Source organism: Nanorana parkeri, unplaced genomic scaffold (assembly GCF_000935625.1).
Source record: "Nanorana parkeri isolate BGI_ZX_2015 unplaced genomic scaffold, ASM93562v1 scaffold1037, whole genome shotgun sequence".
In the NCBI taxonomy this organism is placed as follows: domain Eukaryota; kingdom Metazoa; phylum Chordata; class Amphibia; order Anura; family Dicroglossidae; genus Nanorana; species Nanorana parkeri.
In genome coordinates this window covers 274,208-293,797 of record NW_017307305.1, presented here as the reverse complement: position 1 = coordinate 293,797, position 19,590 = coordinate 274,208, and the positions used below count along the sequence as shown (strand labels likewise).

General features: G+C 47.2%; 2 protein-coding genes across 3 annotated transcripts in view; one reads left to right on the top strand and one right to left on the bottom strand.

The window, feature by feature from the left end:
* The window catches only part of TNFRSF1A (TNF receptor superfamily member 1A), a 24,393-nt gene extending 21,531 nt beyond the window's left edge, over positions 1-2,862 (top strand). Inside the window, exons 8-10 of the mRNA XM_018567361.1 lie at positions 273-298; positions 418-580; positions 2,464-2,862. Coding sequence (XP_018422863.1) covers positions 273-298; positions 418-580; positions 2,464-2,726 — 452 coding nt within the window. The 3' untranslated portion in view covers positions 2,727-2,862. The remainder of the gene's footprint in view (positions 1-272; positions 299-417; positions 581-2,463) is intronic.
* A 7,200-nt stretch (positions 2,863-10,062) lies between these two features.
* On the bottom strand, positions 10,063-19,388 carry MRPL51 (mitochondrial ribosomal protein L51). 2 transcript variants are annotated; one of them, XM_018567368.1, is made up of 4 exons: positions 19,303-19,388; positions 18,223-18,304; positions 14,476-14,580; positions 10,063-10,265 (listed from the first exon to the last, which is right to left on the bottom strand). In XM_018567368.1, the coding sequence occupies exons 2-4, from the start codon at positions 18,302-18,304 to the stop codon at positions 10,069-10,071; spliced, it is 384 nt and encodes a 127-aa protein (XP_018422870.1). In that variant the 5' UTR covers positions 19,303-19,388; the 3' UTR covers positions 10,063-10,068. The 2 variants fall into 2 exon arrangements, with proteins under 2 accessions (XP_018422870.1, XP_018422869.1); XM_018567367.1 differs by having other exon boundaries at positions 19,295-19,373.
* Positions 19,389-19,590: the final 202 nt, after the last annotated feature.

The window sequence follows — 19,590 nt, the reverse complement described above, 5'->3', positions numbered from 1 at the left end:
GTGGGGGGGGGGGGGGGCGCACAGGACTGTGTAAGCATAGATGTAGTTCAGCTTGTTGAAACTTACACAGGGTTCCAATGTGGGGAACGGGGAGTGAGTGAGTGAAGAGTAAATACATGGACCTTAATGTATATTCAAAGCATTAAAATGAACCTGTCACTTTGCCCAGCATAGGCAACATATAGGTCCACTATAGCTCTGTGTTTACATATTGATCTTTCCTTTTATTGCGCCTTCTTAGCTTTCCTAATGGTCTTTTTTCTCTGTTGCAGATGAAAAAGGACAGACTGCTGTCTTGGTAAGTATTACATTCACATTATGGTTGTCAAAATCTTACTTGGGGAGTTAAAAAAAAATAATGTTAAAATTATGAACACAAAGCAGATCAGTGGATTTAATTAGTGAATATCATTTCAGATTCACCATCAAGAAAGCGATAAGAATCCGAAAAATCAGGAGCTTCCAGGATATTCAACAACATATGACCTCTGTAATGAGCAACATTCTAAAAGCAATTCAACGGATGGATTGCTTCCATTACCGGATATCACAAAGGGAACTGCTCCTCCATGCCTAAGCAGTAAGTAGAAATTCCAAAGGAACCCCATGAACGGTGGTTGGGGTTAGACCCACATGCTGGTATCTTATTGGTCACTCCATTGGCCAGATGTTCCTGACAAAATTTCCAGCTGTATGTAACGGAAGCAGCCATGGCAAAGTCAATCATGATCTGATGCTTCTCTTATGGACTCTACATAATATGGCATAAGGATATGATTGAGAAGAAAGGCTGCCAGAAAGTGACACCTCCACTAATCCCTTTGGGAGGGGCCGAGGCACAAACTAATCCAACATAATTGGTCCCTAAAGAATAAAAGAAATAGCTGAATAAATTAACACAATGGTGCAAAAATACAACATTTCACTCCTCTAGAGCACGTGTCAAACACTTGCACCTCTTCCGCAGCTCTAAATATTTAAAATGAAGCCAGTGCTGTAAACAGGCACTGGGCTTTACAGGAAGCCTGCCAAGGTCCCCAGTAAAGTAACCGCAGCCCTCCTTCCTGCGTATCCATGCCACCAGCACCCACTGAGACCGACCAGAACCCCTGATGGGACCGCATAGCCCTCCTAAGACCCTGCACAGCTCAACATAGACACCGAACAGCCACCTGAGAGTCCGCACAGCCCACTATAGAACTTGCACAGCCACCTTAGAGTCCTTACAGCCCACCAAAGAACTTGCATAGCCACCTGAGAGTCCTCACAGCCCACCATAGAACTTGCAGAGCCACCTGAGAGCCTGCACAGCCCACCATAGGACCTGCACAGCGACCTAAGAGTCCGCACAGCTCACCATAGACCCCGCATAGCCCACCATGAACCACAACAGGCCCTTTGAGGGCAACCATAATACTGATGCGGCCTGTGATGAAATTGCGTTTGACACCCCTCCATAGTGGAACATTCAGTTCCACTATGGAGACAAGACACAAATGGCCAATTCTAAGTGGACATATTGAAGAATTTATGAGCCTTCATGACAAAAAGGGAATATATTGGGTCCTGTCAAAGTTTCTTTATGTTTCGAGGGGACCTACATCTTGCAAGCAGGGCTTTGATTGGTCAACTCCATCGAAAATGGAGATTTCAGTGACCATCCCTAGACAATCTCATGGGTTGGATAACCTGCCACCTTCTTATATATGTTTGGGACTCCACTGGAATAGTGCAATAACTTATTCCTGCAAGAACTCCATCAACAATAGTGTCATTCTCTCCCAGATGGATTCCCCAATTACTTCCCCAGTCAGCGCCATAAAGAAGCCATCTGTAGAGTGGCATCATCATTAGGCTTTGTAATGGCCATGGAATTTCAATAGAACTGGGAATTTTGTTACGGATAAATCTACCCCATTCTCTATCCCAGTGTGTGATGCATCTTATGCATCTGTGAGGATTCTTAAAGTATGACTGTTGAGAGATTCCCCCTTACTTCCTGTTAGGACTGTTTATTTCCCTTTCACTTCTTGTTGGTTTATATATGATTGATTATCGGCACCTTAAAGTTCCACGTGATTCATGGTATGTTCATGGTAGATTGTAAAAAGGGACGTGGTAGCATTGCCATAATATTAGTCCCACCAAGGCAAAAACAGATCTTGTAGCAGAGTGAAGAGGAGTTAGAACATCTAACAATGTTCCGTTCCTTGTACGGATATCACAGGGACAGGAAGTGGGGAGAAATCTTCTCCATGGGTACACAGAAAGAAATGAAGTCTGTCAGAAATGCTTCCTCATTCTACCCAAAACTGACAAGAATGGATCTAGTTAGGCTTTAATAACTATTATGAAAGTATCTAAACCTAACCTGAAACCTAACACAGACAGGTCTCTTGCTATACTTATATCAGAATGAAATGCAACATTGTAATTTCTTCAATTTTTTAAATCTTCCCTTAGACCCGAAATTGGTGTACGCCATAATTGAAAACATCCCGATGTCTCGCTGGAGGGAGTTTGTCCGGCGCCTGGGCCTGAGCAACCATACCATCGAATCCTGTGAGCAAGACTACAGACTACATTACAAAGACGCTCAGTACGCAATGCTCCAGGTCTGGATCACACGGGAGGGCTGCCCCACCACCAAACGGGACCAGTTGTTCAACATCCTACGAGAGATTAGTTTAGGGGGGTGTATAGAAAAAATTGAGGAGTATTTGTGACCTTCTTGGACATTTTGTATTGAAGGACTTCAAAAACCATGGAATTACTTTATATTAACATAGTTCTGTTTAATCTTCATTTGTGCCTTGGCCCTACTGAACCTATGATGTCATCTGCAAAGTTCTTTGGGAACACAAGCCATACTGCCTAACAATCTGTAGCTCGCCTTAATGATGGTGACCAATTCTTTCCACCAATGTGGATGTTTGTCACCCATCATGCACATGATTCACTAGAAAGCCATCTTTTTTCAGCAAAGTCAGGTTTTCGGTTCAGTGACCCAAGCCTATGTAAGCAGAGGGCATCAGACTTGGTAAAGATCTTGGGGCCCTTTTAGCACCTTCTGTTGCTAAGTCCACCCACAGCTGTTGGTAGATGCTGGACAGATTAATCACGTTTCTTTTGTCCTGGTAATAGACCTACACTTGGGTTTCCAGGCCTGCACACCAGTTGTCGGTTTAACATGGAACCCTCTTGAGCACAACTCCAGTTGTAAAAAGTAGCTTACGTTTCCATTATTACCTTCTCTCCTGCACCGTCCCTTGTAGGCACTCTGTTATCCAGTGCCAATCTTCTTCTAGGTTGAGTGTCAGTCACCTGGCTTTCTGTGAGTCCATCACTTTGACCTAGGCTCACAGTGTAGTGCAGCAGAGAATAAGGACCATCTGCCGGCCAGAGCAGGAGGAGCACCCCATTTGTCACATGACTAGCAATATAACAGTTGGCTTGATACAGGAAATATTTAAAAAATAGGTGCTGGGAGCAGGGTCAGGAAAGACAGGAAAGGGGAGGACCAGAGAAGGTCTTTCTTTACTTCATAATGTGGAGATTGCAATAAGATGAGTAGGTACACCCAAAACTCCAACGTGGACGGGAACATAGCAAGGAACTGTGGAAGAATTATCTCAATGTGGACAGGCCAGAAGGTGACTCAGTTTACCAAAGTAAAAAATGTTTTGGTGGTCTGACCCTTTGAATCTTTGCTGCTAGTTGCTGGCCTGTGCACGAACCCACTTGGCCAGGGAGGAGGGAGGTGTAGCACAGATTAGGGGGTCTGGGGGAATGTAGTACCTCGGTGCAATCCACACTGCGCCAAGTATAACTATATTCAAATGATGGTCATCGGGTATCACTGGACCAATCTCTATGCAAGGAAAATAAATCCTTAGGACGTGTTTACTTCAGGGGGACAAGTCTTACACTATAAGATGTGGCTGAACATTAAGGGGCAAATGTCAAATGCAAAATCACCAGCACTCACGAAACATGCGTCGTACGAGCCAATGTTTTCAGGCCATGCAGGGTCCCTTCTTCAGGGCAAGATAGTGACATCTCCCCGTGTATGAGATGTACCCAACAGTGGCCATCTTGAGTGCAGATGATCAAGAATAAAAAAACGTATTCCTTACTTTGCAATTGGATACAAAGGAGAACTTAAGAGTCACCATTGAAGGCTAACCAGCATTTTATGTAACGTTACATAGCTAGGCAGCATGGTGGCCAACTGTTTAGAGCTCTTGGCTTGCCATACAGGAGTTCTGAGATCAAGCCCTTTAGGACTCTGCATGCTTGGATTTTGTGTAGGCCCCCTCTGGGTGCTTACACTACACTAGTAGGGTAATAGGTTTCTAACTATATCGTCCTTGGTTTTGAATTGGCCTCACAGAAGAAAGGCTTCTGCTTCTACACTGGTGTCTCTCCAAGAAAAGCCAGTGGATGGCCACCATTGGGCACCTATCTATAAGGTGAGAATGAGTCAATGGTTCGGGTCAAGTCATTCTGCTGCTAAAGTCATGTATCTAAGCTAGTCTCAGCTTGCATTTGTAAATAGGTTAGGCCAACCAATCCTCGGACTCGGGGCCGGATTTACTCTCTCTGCTGCCCCAAGGCCAGGTTCTTCAATGTGCCTCCCTACCCGCCAACCCCACCTCATGGAGAATGGCAGACCTGCAGGCTGCATACAAGTGATCTCGGCGACATCGCCGGATCACTTGTACAAAACAAGCGGCGGCTTCCCCCGCTGCACATTTAGCTCTGCTTGCCCAAAGCAGGGCTAAATGTAGAAAACAACTACCCACCCGGAACTGCATGTCCTGGGCATCGGGAGATCGGAATTCCACACCCCTGCTGCCCCTCTACTCCCTGCTGCACCAAGGCCGGGCCTTGGTTGGCCCTGTGGAAAATCCTGCCCTGCTCGGACTTCATTTTTTTTAAGTCGGCTTAGAAAATACTTTTTTTTACATGTTATTTATTTCTCAGTTTGTTGTGCTTAGACTTGGCTATCAATACACAGTTGCAGGAGGCCAGCACAATATTGGTTAATATGATGGACGCAATGGCTTGTTGCAGCTTCGGAGAGCTTTTGCACATTCAACACAGGACATTTTTTAGTTACACGGTGCTGCAATGAATACCTGTTCTAGTAACTACTTTAAAGATGTTCGCTGGAGCTGAACATTCATTTGTTTGACTTTTTACGCAAAATAATTTTTTAACAGTGCTCTGTTGCAGCATTCTGAAGGAAATGGTTTATTTAGGGGTCTGTTTATGAATAATGTGCAGGGCCCTTCACCCTGCAAATATCTGTGAATGTTCATTGTGGGCAAATAATGCCAAAAATATCAGGGTTATTCACAAAAGGGTGAAGAGTTTGGAGAAGGCAGTAGAATTAACATCCTAGGACAACATAGCTGATTTGGAAAAATTCTCCAATTCATTTCACTTCAGCTATGTTGTCCTAGATTGTTCACTTCTCCAAACTTCACCCTTTTGTAAATAAACCTGTAAATGCTCTGTATTAATTTTTTCCCATTTCGAATGTAGTGTTGTAATAATACATGACGGCTGCTAGATGGTGCTGTGGAGCATAGGAAAGAAGTATTTATTTCCTCTGCTCTTCTACTCCATCTAGTGGCCATAATGTATTATTACAAGTACATTCAAACTGGGAAACGCCATCTAGAGTCCATGATGCATTGAATTGTAATATGAAGGAACTGTTTGAAAATAGACCCCTTAAAGTGAACCTGTGCTTTGTCTACTCCATCTGAAACTTAAAGAAAAAGGGATGGAACCTAGGCCAGTTTTTGATACCGATAGAGAAATTCACCTTCACTTTCTATCCCAGTGACGGCAAATCCGACTACTGTAATAACAACAGGACATATGAGATAATCTCTTCACTGAGATACCTGTTCTGGGGTCAGCTGATGAGATCTTTTTCCTTACAGTTTTTCTCTGATTTCCTGTCTGGAATGGAAAAAAAAAAGTTGGACTTTAAAGGAGAACTATGGGGTCAGTGTTTTTCCCCATAGTTCTCCTTAGGGTAACGGGAGGACACAAACTAGCGTCCTCCCGTTACCCTAAGCTCAGTCAGCGCTGGCAGATCGGAACGGGGAGAGGGGAATCCAGCCCCTCCCCCTGTCACGGCAGAGAGCCGTGACAGGATTGAGAGGTGAGCGAACGCCGGTATGTGTTCCCTCACCTCCCGATCTACTGAGCCGACGTGTGACAGTCTCATTGTCACAGGTCGGCTAGAACTATGAGGTGAGTGAAAAGCACTCCCCTCATAGTTCTCCTTTAACAATAAATAAAACTTTAATGAAGAGTACGTTTTTTTCTATATGTATGCAAATGTTCAGATGTATATTTGTTTCGTGAACAGAGAAGATTCTATTGGATACCAGCCTACACTCCGGAAAAATGTTAATAACTATGTACAGCCCTTTTATTGGTTCCTTGAAATCTGGAATTTTCCAGAGAGATCTAATTGTACAACGCGTGTATATACAAACATTCGCACGGTCCATTTGTAAATAATTCTGTTCATGTTAATAAAGTTCTGCACTTAGTTTTTTTTCATATATGATGACCTTTTCCTTTAACCACTCGCTGCCCGGGGCAAATTTCTTACATTTGCACACACATTTATTATTGGTATTTATAAAGTGCCGACAATTTACGCAGCACTTTACATAGATGCACATTCACATCAGTCCCTACCCTCAAGGAGCTTTCAATCTAAGGTCCCTACATCACATAGATACATAGAGGGAAAACTTAGAGAGGAGCCAATTAAAAGGAGAACTATGACATGAGTGATTTCCACTCACCTCATAGTTCTAAGCCGACCTGTAACAATGAGACTGTCACAGGTCGGCTCAGTAGATCGGGAGGTGAGGGAACACATACCGGCGTTCGCTCACCTCTCGATCCTGTCAAGGCTCTCTGCCGTGACAGGGGGAGGGGCTGGATTCCCCTCTCCCCGCTCCGATCTGCCAGCGCTGACTGGCGGAACGGACGGGGGAGGGGGCGGGTACAGCTGGCTCTGCCTCTAGATAGGCAGAGCCAGCTGTCACTCACGCAGCTGGGCGGATCCCGTCATCTACGTCGGGATCCGCTCCAGCTGCGGCGTCTCAGTATACCGCGAGCTGTAGCTCGCGGTATACTGAGCTTAGGGTAACGGGAGGACGCTAGTTTGTGTCCTCCCGTTACCCCAAGGAGAACTATGGGGAAAAACACTGACCCCATAGTTCTCCTTTAACCTACCGGCATGTCTTATGCTGGGCACACACCTTACAACCATGGCAAGACTTTTGTCTTGCCATGGTTGTAAGGTAATTAAAAAAATGTACGATCTGCCCATCTTGGACAGGCAGATCATACTTGCGATGATGACAAGCCGCACCCCCCTGAGGGGAGGGCCTCCGATGACCGCAATGCCGAACGGGCAGTGTGCGCTTGCGCACACCGGCCCGTCCGGCTTTTATCTTACGAACATGCTACACACCCGCCGAACATCGTAACATTCTCGGCGGGTTTTCGAACATGTTCCTAAGATAAAAGTCGTGCGACCTTACAGTAGTAGAAGTCGCACGGCTTCCACACACCTTACGATAATCGTACGATCGCGGGATCTCCCGCCATTATCGTACGATTATCGCAAGGTGTGTGGGCACCTTTAGGAGTGTTGGTGGAAACCGAAGTACCTGGAGAAAAACAACACAAGCTCAGGGACAACATGCAAACTCCTTGCAGAATGTGACCTGGCCAGGATTCAAACCAAGGACCCCCCAGTGCTGGAAGGTAGAAGCGCTAACCACTATGCCACCGTGCTGCCACATGATATAATCTGAATTTTATGGCCAGAAAACCGCTTCAGACCCCCAGACAATGATCTATGTCCTGAAAACAGAGGCCTTGTAGAATAAAAAAAAATGCTAGTTGCAATTTTTATGTCACACGGTTTTTGTGCAAATGTTTATCAAACCGGTATTTTTAGGACAAATTAAACTGAATTCAAATGTAATGCACGGAAATATAATATAATACCCAATATTTTGGTAAAATATAAAAGACGGGGTCACGCCGGGTAATTAGATATCAAACATGTCAAGCCTTAAAATTGCATTCGCCCGTGAAGCCGCAAAAAACTTCAATACCCCAAATTTCCCATAAGGGAACAATTTAAATGCTTTTACCGCTCATTCGTTTAGTGCTAACAGTGATTAATGGCTCTAGAATTATTCATCTCCCTACAACATTCACAGAGATATGCAACATGCGTAGCGCAATTGTCTTTTTCACACGTAGGCGCACCGACACGTGTTTGTGTGTGTATATGCGTGCACGTGGGGGGTGGGGACTATAAAAAAAATTCTGCATTTTTTTAATTTTATGTTCCTTTCATTTTTTTAATTTGTAAACACTTTTTTTTTTTACACTAACCTTATTGCGATCACATAAGGGGGCTAACAAGCACCCTATGTAATAGCAAATAGGGTGCGACAGGTCCTCTTTATGGAGACATCAGGGGTCTTTCAGACCCCTAATGTCCCCTAGGGACCCCAAAGAAGCTGGGGAAGCAGAGATCTGCTTCCCCAGCTTCTCCTCCTGGCTCTAAGAGTCGGAGACTGTAAAGAGTGACACCGGAAGTGATGTAATACGCATCACTTCCGGGTCCAGTGATCGGTGGGGAGATCAGCAGCTGGAAGCCGCTTTTATTGGTGTGTGTGTGTGTGTCCCTGCTGAGAAGATCCCCCCTCTCTATTTGGCAGCAGGACAGAAACCCAAAAGTTTACAGTTTTCACCGGATCGGTGGGGAAAATCATCCAACAGTGACACTTGTTGCAGGAAACATCTGTCTGAGGGAGTACTTCCTTTGAGTTCCTGCTGGGTCTTAAGAACAGGAAGTAAAAGGTAAATCTTTCCAATGGAAGGCACCTATAGGTAAATATACTTTCATCAGTTTTCCAAACCTTCCCTTCTTGTCAAGGCTAAAAAAAGTGCTTCAGTGTGTCCCCGATAGTGCTAAAGCTTGTCCACCCCTCCCTACCGTCTATTGGCTAGACAGGCTTTCCATATAGTAGTGATGGACCAATAGTAATATAGGGGTGGAGCTTGCCGACCCCTCCCTACTAGGGATGCACCGATACTGGTTTTTCGGTATTGAGTACGAGTATCGATACTTTGCTTTCAGCACTCGTCTATAACGAGTACCGATAGTGGTGCTTCCGCCGCCAAGGAGCCAGCTTCCCGGACAATCTGATTGCCTGAGAAGCTGGCTTCATGTGGTCTAACCTGCTTGATTGAACTTGACCGGAAAACCGGCTACCCAGCCAATCAGCATCGAGCCAGCTTCCAGGCCAATCAGGAAGCCAGGCGGCGAGTAATGACTGGTCTCCCAGCTTTCTGATCGCACGGGAAGCTGGCTCCATGTTTCCCTACAGCACTGCCGGTCAGAGGAAATCTTCATCTGAATGGAAGTTCAGGTATTGGGGAAGGTACCGGAGCATTTGGGTGAGTACCTGTACTCACCCAAATACTCGGTATCGGTGCATCCATACTATCTAAATATTTCTATAGGCTAGAGAGGCTTTCCATAGTAGTGATGGACCAATAGCAGTATGGGGGTGGAGCTTGCCCACCCCTCCCTACCGTCTAAATATTTCTATAGGCTAGACAGGCTTTCCATAGTACTGATGGACCAATATTAAGATGGGGGTGGAGCTTAACAGCACACACACTTTCACTACTTGGAAGTGTCCCACCTTTGCCTGTTTCAGGTAAGAAGCAGGGTTAGCCAAACTTCGGCCCTCCAGCTGTTGTGGAGCTACAAGTCCCATAAGGCATTGCAAGACAATGACAGCCACAAGCATGACTTCCAGAGGCAGATGCATGACGGAATTTGTAGTTTCGCCGCAGCCTGAGGGCCAAAGATTGGCTACCCCGGCTTTAAACACACGAGAAGCGTGAGCAGATAATGGAATGTTCACAAAGAAAGTGAAAACACAATAATACGAAAGAATGACATTTTATTTGTCGCTATAGAAACGACAACACTTAGCGGTGCTTTCCGTAGCGGTTGAACCTCTTGTACAAGTATCTGATCCTTTTATCTAAGTTGTGTCTATCTTCATAGAACATTCTGCTTCCGACCATCATCTTCTTCCTAATGCACCTCTGCAACTCGTTTCCCTTCCAGCCCCGCAGCCACGACGGTCCTATGATCAGATGCTTGGGGTGGGCTTTGAAGTCGCCTGTAATAGAAAAGACGAGAGTGAATTAAAAGGGATTTTCCAAGTTCAGGAACAGAGATTACGGACAGCAGAAGAAGACCGCGTGGCCCATCAATATTTGTCTGAAGACAGGCCTACAGATTCTTCCTGCCTCGAAGACACAATAGGAAATGAGAGGAAATTCCCCTTCATATGTCCCTGGAACAAGCGTCCCCAAAGACATACAGATAGGCCAAGGTTTTTATTGCGGTCAGCTGACCATCACACTTCGAGGTTTTTGGACAATCCATTCCAAACACATGTGCGTTACGGCAAAAAACACCTCCCACTATTCTGGGAAGGCTATCCACAAGATTTATAAGTGAATTTGTGCCTGGGTGGGATGAGAAGATCACTTTCTCCTGCGTTTACAAGTGTTTAACGGAGGACTATGAGGCGAGTGATTTTCACTCAGCCTCATAGTTTGAGCCGACGTGTGACAATGAGACTGTCACAGGTCGGCTCAATAGATCGGGAAGTGAGAGAACACATACCGGCGTCCGCTCACTTCTTGATCCTGTCCCTGCAGAGAGCCGTGACTGTCTCTCTCGGCTCCCTGCAGGGATCCCCCCCCCCTCCGATCCTCCAACGCTGACTGGCGGAACAGACGGGGGAGGGGGCGGGTACAGCTGGCTCTGCCTCTAGATAGGCAGAGCCAGCTGTCACTCATGCAGCTGGGTGGATCCAGACAGTAATGTCGGGATCGGTCCCGGCTGCGGCGGTCTCAGTATACCGGGAGCTGTAGCTCGCGGTATACTGAGCTTTGGGTGACGGGAGGACGCTAGTTTGTGTCACTAATATAATGTCACCACTGCCATTCTGAAGGGGACATTACCCAAAAGGGTTTCAGTTTTGGTTGACCTCAGCTTAGGTCCTATAGCGTCTTTGGACAGGAAGGAAGGGGAAAATCCAATGCCAGCAGAGGCAGCAGTAAAACACTTCATTTAGGTTGTAATACTTCCATACTCGATCCAAAGCTTAAAAAAAGGGGACTTTACTTCTTTCTTACAGGTATTTATATGGCACTGTCAATTTACACAGCACTTTACATATTATTATTTTACAGGATTTATACACTGAGTGGCCAGATTATTATGACCACCTGACGTTTGTAGGCAAATTAGCTATAATTTGGCGCTGAAGTTGCTAGAGGGCCAGACCATTATAAATAGGGAATCAGGTTGTTTACCACGACAGTAGAAGTGATTTGTTTCTGAAGATACGGGGAAACAACGCGATTTAACAGCCTTTGAACGTGGGATGATTGTTGGCGCTCGGAACCATGGAGCGAGTATCAGCAAAACAGCAGAATTCCATAAATGTTTAAGTGGGGCTCATTGTTAAAGTGTTTAAAGACCGGACTGTCAGCCACAAATCTGGGTCTGAACGTGCGAATTGTGTCCGTCAGCGACTAGTCAATGTTAGGGCAGAACGGAGAGTGGCAAGACTGGTACAAGACAACAGAAGGGCAACAGTGCCGTGTCAGATTCCTCACATCACCTTTCATCATCTCGTGGAGTCACAAGGCGGACCAACGAAGTACTGATGGGGTGGTCATAATAATCTGGTCACTCAGTATATAGCGCCAACAGTTTGCGCAGCGCTTTACAATATAAGGAAGACATTACAGTCACAATGCAAATCAAGACAAGATGGTAAGGAGGGCCCTGCCCCTGAGGGCTTACAATCCAAAATGGAGGGGGATGTACATGAGGAGGGAGCTGTGTGGGGATGAATTGTTTGAGAACGTGATGGCTGAGCAGTTAGGTTGAGGTGGGATAGGCTTCCCTGAAGAGATGAGTCTTTAGGGAATGCCTAAAGGCAGTCAAGGTGGGCGACAGACGGACAGGTTGGGGTAAAGAATTCCAGAGGATGGGAGAGACTCTAGAGAAGTCCTGGAGACGAGTATGGGAGGAGTTGACAAGGGAGCTGGCAAGCAGGAGGTCTTGGGAGGAGCTGACGGTTAGGGTGATACTTTGAGACAAGGTTGGAGATATAGCTGGGGGCGGAGTTGTGGATGGCTTTGTAACTGATTGTTAATATTTTGAATTTGATCCTTTGGGCGAGTGGAAGCAAGTGGAGGGATTGGCAGAGGGGGCGGGGGTGGAAGCCAGTGTAGGGATTGGCCGAGGGGGGTTTGCAGACACTGAGCGGTTGGTTAGGTGAATGAGTTTGGCAGCAGCATTCATGATAGACTGAAGGGGGGAGGAGCCTGTATAGAGGTCGGCCTATGAGGAGGGAAGTTGCAATATTCAAGACGAGATATAACAAGGGAGTTGATGAGTAATTTTGCGGTTTCTTTGGTGAGGAAGGGGCGTATTTTGGAGATGTTATGAAGGTGAAGGCGGCAGGATTTGGATAGCGATTGGATGTGGGGAAGAAAGGTGAGGTCCGAGTCAAGGATGACACCTAGGACCTTGGCATGGGGGGAGGGGTGGACAGTTGTGTTATCAATCTCAAGGAAAAAGTTGGGGGAAGGTGCACGGGCAGGAGGAAATATCAAGAGCTCAGTTTTTGATAGATTGAGTTTTAAGAAATGTTGTGACATCCAGACGGATATGTCAGTTAGTAGATTAGTAACACGAGAGGACACTGAGGGGGAGAGTTGCGGAGTAGAAAGATAGATTTGAGTGTCATCGGCATAGAGATGGTATTGGAAGCCATGTGAGGTTATTAACTGACCAAGGGAGGAGGTGTAGATAGAGAAGAGGAGGGGTCCAAGGACAGAGCCTTACAATCTAAGGTCCCTATCTCACATGCACACATAGAAGGGCCAATTTAGACCGGAGCCAATTAACCTTCCAGCGTGTCTTTGGAGTGTGGGAGGAAATCAACGCAAGCAAAGGGAGAATATACAAACTCCTTGCAGATAGTGTCCTGACCGGGACTTGAATCGGAGACCCCAAGTGCTGCAAGGCAGAAGTGCTCACCACTAAGCCACTGTGCCCCAGAGCAGCATTCAGTATCCTGCATGTTTTTGGAGTATCTGTTCACATTACTATACTGAATGGCTTTTCCAATGTCGGGATGGACGTGAGGTTTTCCAAACAAAGACGAGTCCTGAAGAGCTCAATGCTGACCTGTATGAATAATAAGGCAACGTGACAGCTGGAAGGGCACCACCACTCATCCCTGGAGCTAGGAGATCTCGGGAATATCATCTACAAGTAATATCGTGTGTTAAAAATAGAAATTCTAGGCAATGACAATGTATAAATGATAGCAGATGTGACTCCTGATGTGCATACCATGTACCGGTCCGCTCCCACCTCTCAGACTATTTATAAATCGTGTCCTCCCTTCCTCGTGTCTTTTGTTGTTGCTATGGAATGCAGAAAATGATGCCCTTAGAATTTATTTTAGCTAGCTCCACTGAACCGTGTGTAGTCTCACTCCCCCACATTTGATCTTTGAACCCTGAAACTCTGGGATGCTTCACGCAGAAGCCAACAGAGCTCAACCGTTAAAGTGAAACTGAACTCAGAAAACAGAAGATCTGCTATGTTAGAGGGACATTTTGGAAATGTTAATTGTCCCCAAGTAGCACCCTGAAATATCTACCTTTTCTACCTCCTCCTGAACACTAGCAGTGCACTTCCTGGTATGCGAGAGTGCCTAGGCACCGCTCCTCTGCCTGCAGCCTCATCGCTGTATATATCTGCATTGTGAGATCTCAGGTACTGCTGCCTCGGACTGCCAGTCTCAGGAGATTTGGTGAAGTCACTGCCGTCTGTTCTCCTTGCTGGAGGCTCTGACATGAGGCTGGATGCCCTCCAACCAAGAAATGAGGTGGGCTCTATCTGACTTGCTGCAGTGAGAAGCTCCCAGTGGGCAGTAAAATCATCAAAATAAGCAATTTCAGTCCAGGAGAGGAGCCGGTACAACTGTGCAAGACTGAAGGGAAGGCCGGAGTTCAGCTTTATATTGGACTAGATGCAATATGCCACTTATGCCAAAAAAGAGCCAATGACGTCATGAAGTAAACAAAGCATGGAGAAAGATACATTTTAGCCAATTTGTTTTTAATACCGAGGAAAGGTTTATAAGATTTTCTAAAGGTTTTTTTTGTCATGTCCCCAATTGTGAAAAATGTCTCCTCACTTCCTGTCCCGGTGACACTTGATCACAGAGATTAAAAGACAAAAAAAAAAAAAACAAAGACCCCCTTTATGTAGATCCTGAATGGACTCACCTAATATGCCAATGTTATCATATACTCCAAACAGGGCCCTCTTCTCGATCCAGCGGTCATTGTTTTTGGGCTGCGGTACAAAGTTCCGCGCCAGATTTCTGCATCCTGTAAACAATGCAATAAGAGAAGAGTCAAAGACTGTACGGAGAGCGGTGCGCGTACTTATTAGAGCACCACAAACAGCATCGCAACTACAATAACTGATCCCCAAATACATTTCTATGTACAGCCAAAAGCTTTTTGTTTTGTTTTTGTTAAGGAGCGGTTAAATCCCTTCCAGGTTGTTCTTTGCAGTCTGTGTTCTCTTAGGGAAATTATTTTCACTTCCTGTCCAGGAGACCCATTAGCAAGTAAGGGTAAATCTCCCCAAAATGAAGGAAGTCCCCTCTCCCCATAACCGGTGTCCCCATTTGAAGATTTCCCCTCACCTGTTGTTCTGGTGAACACTCCACTTTCCGTCACAGTGACAATGGTAACAGTAGGGGTGAACTGATAACGTTTTTTCGGGATCGAGTACCGATAATGTTTTTCCGGCACTCGCCCATATCGAAGGTCCCAGTAAGGAAGCCGGGCAGCGTATAATGACTCACCACCTGGCTTCCCGATTAGCCGTCTTCATGCTCCCTCATCACTACCGTGTTTCCCCGAAAGTAAGACCTTGGACCTAAGCAATAATGAAAACCTGGCAGTAGGTATAATCCTTCCCCACTCTTTCCAAACCCGGAGAAAAGTTTGTCCTTTATATACATTAAGGCCTCGTTCACACCAATCGCGTTCCAGGAGCAGAGCAGTTACAGACCGGATCAAAACTGCGTCCAATGTATTCCAAAGGTATTTTTAGCTCCAGTTCACATCGCAGCGTTCAGTACCAGAGCAGGTAAAAAAAACAAAACTGCAGCAGGCCCTATTTTACCTGCTCTGGAACCCATGCAAACTCATCAAAAACGCATGCAAATGCCTGGAACGCACTGAAAGCCCATTTTAAACTAAAAATAATTTTTTTTTATTTAACCAAAAACGGCCCAGAAAGCATCAAAAACGCGGCAAACAACACGGCACAACCCACTGCACTGCGAGTGCAGAAAGTCATGCAGATCTGCTCTGCATTTGGTGGGAACAAGGCCTAAGGCAACGGTAGGCAACCTCGGCACGCCCGCTGTGGTGAGACTACAACTCCAATCATGCCTTTGCATCTGGGAGTCATGTCTGTGGATGTCGGGGTCAGTTAATGCCTCTTGGGAATTTTGGCTCCACACCAGCTGCAGTGTATGGGTTGCCCACCTCTGCATTTAGGAGTCTATTAATAAACAATTTACAGGGTGAACGTTATTTGGTGGAATAATGGAAAAAATGAACTTTCCTAATGAATTCTCTTTTCAGGTTGAATGATGTCATGGAATACTGAAATATTTTCCAAGCTCCTCGGCTCCATCTAGTGGCCAGAAACTGCTTGACATGTTTCTTTGTAAAACAAATATTGTGTTCTTATATTGCAAAGGTTAAGGCCTCATTCACACACAACGCAAGCAAAATTGTATATTGCGTATACGCGCGTATATACGAGCGTATATGCGTGCACTATATGCAATCCCAGAATGCATCACTCGTAATGGAATTTTTTATGTGCTGTACGCATGTACACGCGTATACGTGCGTATATGCGCATAAACACGCGCTTGACCGGATCGAGAGGTGAGCGAACGCCGGTATGTGTTCGCTCACCTCCCGATCTACTGAGCCGACCTGTAACAGTCTCATTGTCACAGGTCGGCTAGAACTATGAGGTGAGTGAAAAGCACTCGCCTCATAGTTCTCCTTTAAGGGCTTGGTCACACCGAAAGCGTGTGCGTTCCAGAGCGGTAGCTGCTGGAACCCACCGTGATCGCTGTGAAACTTCCCCCCTGCGTTTTGGGGCAGGATCAAATTGCATTGTATTCAACACTGCGGGAATTCAGTAAAACATTACCGCCTCTCTTTTGGCAGAATGGACCTTTGAAAAGACTTGTGACAGATACAGGAAGTTCTTATTTGCACCACTTGAGGAATCTGTCACTACGGCAAGTTTACAGAAAGCTGGCAGTAATTAAGACCAACTCTGATCTGCTCCCTGATGGGGTTGCTGAGGTTCTAGTTCCCCATCAGGTCCACTTTGCTGTAGGGATTGGGTAGTTTCCATAGCCAGCCTGCTGCTCAACAGCAGAGCAGATCTGATGGGGAACTAGCACCTCAGCATTCCCATCAGGCTCCGCCCAACAACAGTATAAGGCCCCAGCTGCTGCGACAGGGCCAGGCGGAAAGCACACTGACGCTGAGCCTGTCTACCAACAGCAATTTTGCCTTCCTGTGCTTCATGTCTCAGTTGTAATGATGAACTAGTGGGGTGGACATTATTAAAGGAGAACTATGGGGTCAGTGTTTTTCCCCATAGTTCTCCTTAGGGTAACGGGAGGACACAAACTAGCGTCCTCCCGTTACCCTAAGCTCAGTACAGCTCGCGGTATACTGAGACGCCGCAGCCGGAGCGGATCCCGACGTAGATGACGGGATCCACCCAGCTGCGTGAGTGACAGCTGGCTCTGCCTATCTAGAGGCAGAGCCAGCTGTACCCGCCCCCTCCCCCGTCCGTTCCGCCAGTCAGCGCTGGCAGATCGGAGAGGGGAATCCAGCCCCTCCCCTGTCACGGCAGAGAGCCGTGACAGGATCGAGAGGTGAGCGAACGCCGGTATGTGTTCGCTCACCTCCCGATCTACTGAGCTGACCTGTGACAGTCTCATTGTCACAGGTCGGCTAGAACTATGAGGTGAGTGAAAAGCACTCACCTCATAGTTCTCCTTTAACTACCTGCTGTCCGGCCTTTGTAATTAAACGGCCGGACAGCGGCTTCTTGAGGGCGGGTGGGCGTCTTTAGACATCCTATCCCGTTCCGCGAGAAAACGGCTTTGAATGTAAACAGCCAGCAAAAGCTGTTTACATACAAGCGTTAAGGCGCCTGTGGAGACGCCCGATCGCTTGTAATATGGTCGGGTGTGCGGCCCCTCCCCTCCGTCGCCGCTGGCGATCCCGGGCTCCGCTGTTCCCGGTGTGAGCCCGGTACCAGCGCAGCAGCTCTGCGGCCGGAGATCAAACGGAGGTCAGTACACGATCTCCGTTTGATCTCCTCTCCTCGTCGGAATGCAGGCAGTGATGCGTATTACATCACTTCCTGCATTCAGTGTCACTTCTCGGTACAGAAACCGGAGAGAAGCTGGTGAAGCAGTTCTCTGCTTCATCAGCTTCTCTTGGGGTCCCTAGGTGACATTAGGGGTCTTAAGGTAGTGGTGCTTAAATACCACCAAAAGAAAGCTCTATCTGTCCCCAAAAAATGGTGTAAAATTCATTTCAGTACAGCGCTGCATGACGGAATAAACGTCAGTCAAAGTACCGCCTGGACAGGAAGGGGGTATAAACACCCCGGTCAGCAAGTGGTTAAATGTATTTATTGAATGCAAGCACCTGAATTAGACCCGGTATCAGTCCCTGTACAGGAGAGATGGCGTGATAAAAGGCAGCACAGGAAGCCAATCGGTTCATGCGCTGGAAAGATGTATGGTGACAGGAGGCGGGAGCATTTGAACCCACTGCCAGATGTGATAGGATCTTTCTAACAGCCAATAGGCAGCACCCACTTCTCCAGGAAGTGACATGGGCACTACAGACCACAAAGGGACAACGGAGGATGACACCTCGAACTGTACATGGTAAACTTACCAAGAGAAAAAGAGCGGGAGGCTTGGGAGACCAGCGGGCACGCAGAGCGACCGACCCCCAGCAACTGCATCACAGCCCACATCTGGAACACAAAACAAATATCAGAGAAATGTAAAAATACTTCACCAAGATGTCATCCCATGGAGCCCCCCCCCCATACAATATCCGGGGAGCCCCCTCCACACAATATCCCGGGAGCCCCCTCCATACAATATCCGGGGAGCCCCCTCCATACAATATCCGGGGAGCCCCCCCCATACAATATCCGGGGAGCCCCCCCCATACAATATCCGGGGAGCCCCCTCCATACAATATCCGGGGAGCCCCCCCCATACAATATCCGGGGAGTCCCCCCCATACAATATCCGGGGAGTCCCCTCCATACAATATCGGGGGGGTCCCCTCCATACAATATCCGGGGAGCCCCCTCCATACAATATCCAGGGATCCCCCCCCATACAATATCCGGGGAGCCCACTCTATACTACACCCCTCTGTACAATACCCGGGGAGCCCCCTCTATACTACACCCCTCCGTACAATACCCGGGGAGCCCCCTCTATACTACACCCCTCCGTATAATACCCGGGGAGCCCACTCTATACTACACCCCTCCGTATAATACCCGGGAAGCCCCCTCTATACTACACCCCTCCGTATAATACCCGGGGAGCCCCCTCTATACTACACCCCTCCGTACAATACCCGGGGAGCCCCCTCTATACTACACCCCTCTGTACAATACCCGGGGAGCCCCCTCTATACTACACCCCTCCGTACAATACCCGGGGAGCCCCCTCTATACTACACCCCTCCGTACAATACCCGGGGAGCCCCCTCTATACTACACCCCTCCGTACAATACCCGGGGAGCCCCTCCATGGTACCCTACTGAAGCACTGGCTGCCCAGCCTCCTCCACCCTCTGACAATGTCACACATCTGACAGGTTCCCCTCACACTCCTCTCATATCACCAACAGCTTCAAGTCTACAAATCCGAGTATCTCTCCCATTCCTCTGTGCTCACAGACATAACTAATCACATTCCATTCACACAGCCTTCCATTCCACCCTCATACCTCTGCTGCTAGAACAGGTCACTACCACCTACAGGGAGCCGCCATGTTCTCCTTCCCAGAGTGCTGAGAGCCAAGGAGGCCCCGCCCCTAAACCCTGACTTGTGTCAGAAAAAGGCGGCGGCCATTTTGTTGTAGACAGCCGAGCGCCCCCGGAGACTTCGTCCTCTAGCGATGTACCGATAGGCCACACCCCCGCCACCTGACGTCACGCTGCTAGAGATGGGAAGTTCGGATCTTTTAAATGAATCGATTCGTTTGAATCAGTTCATTCAAAAGAACCGATTCATG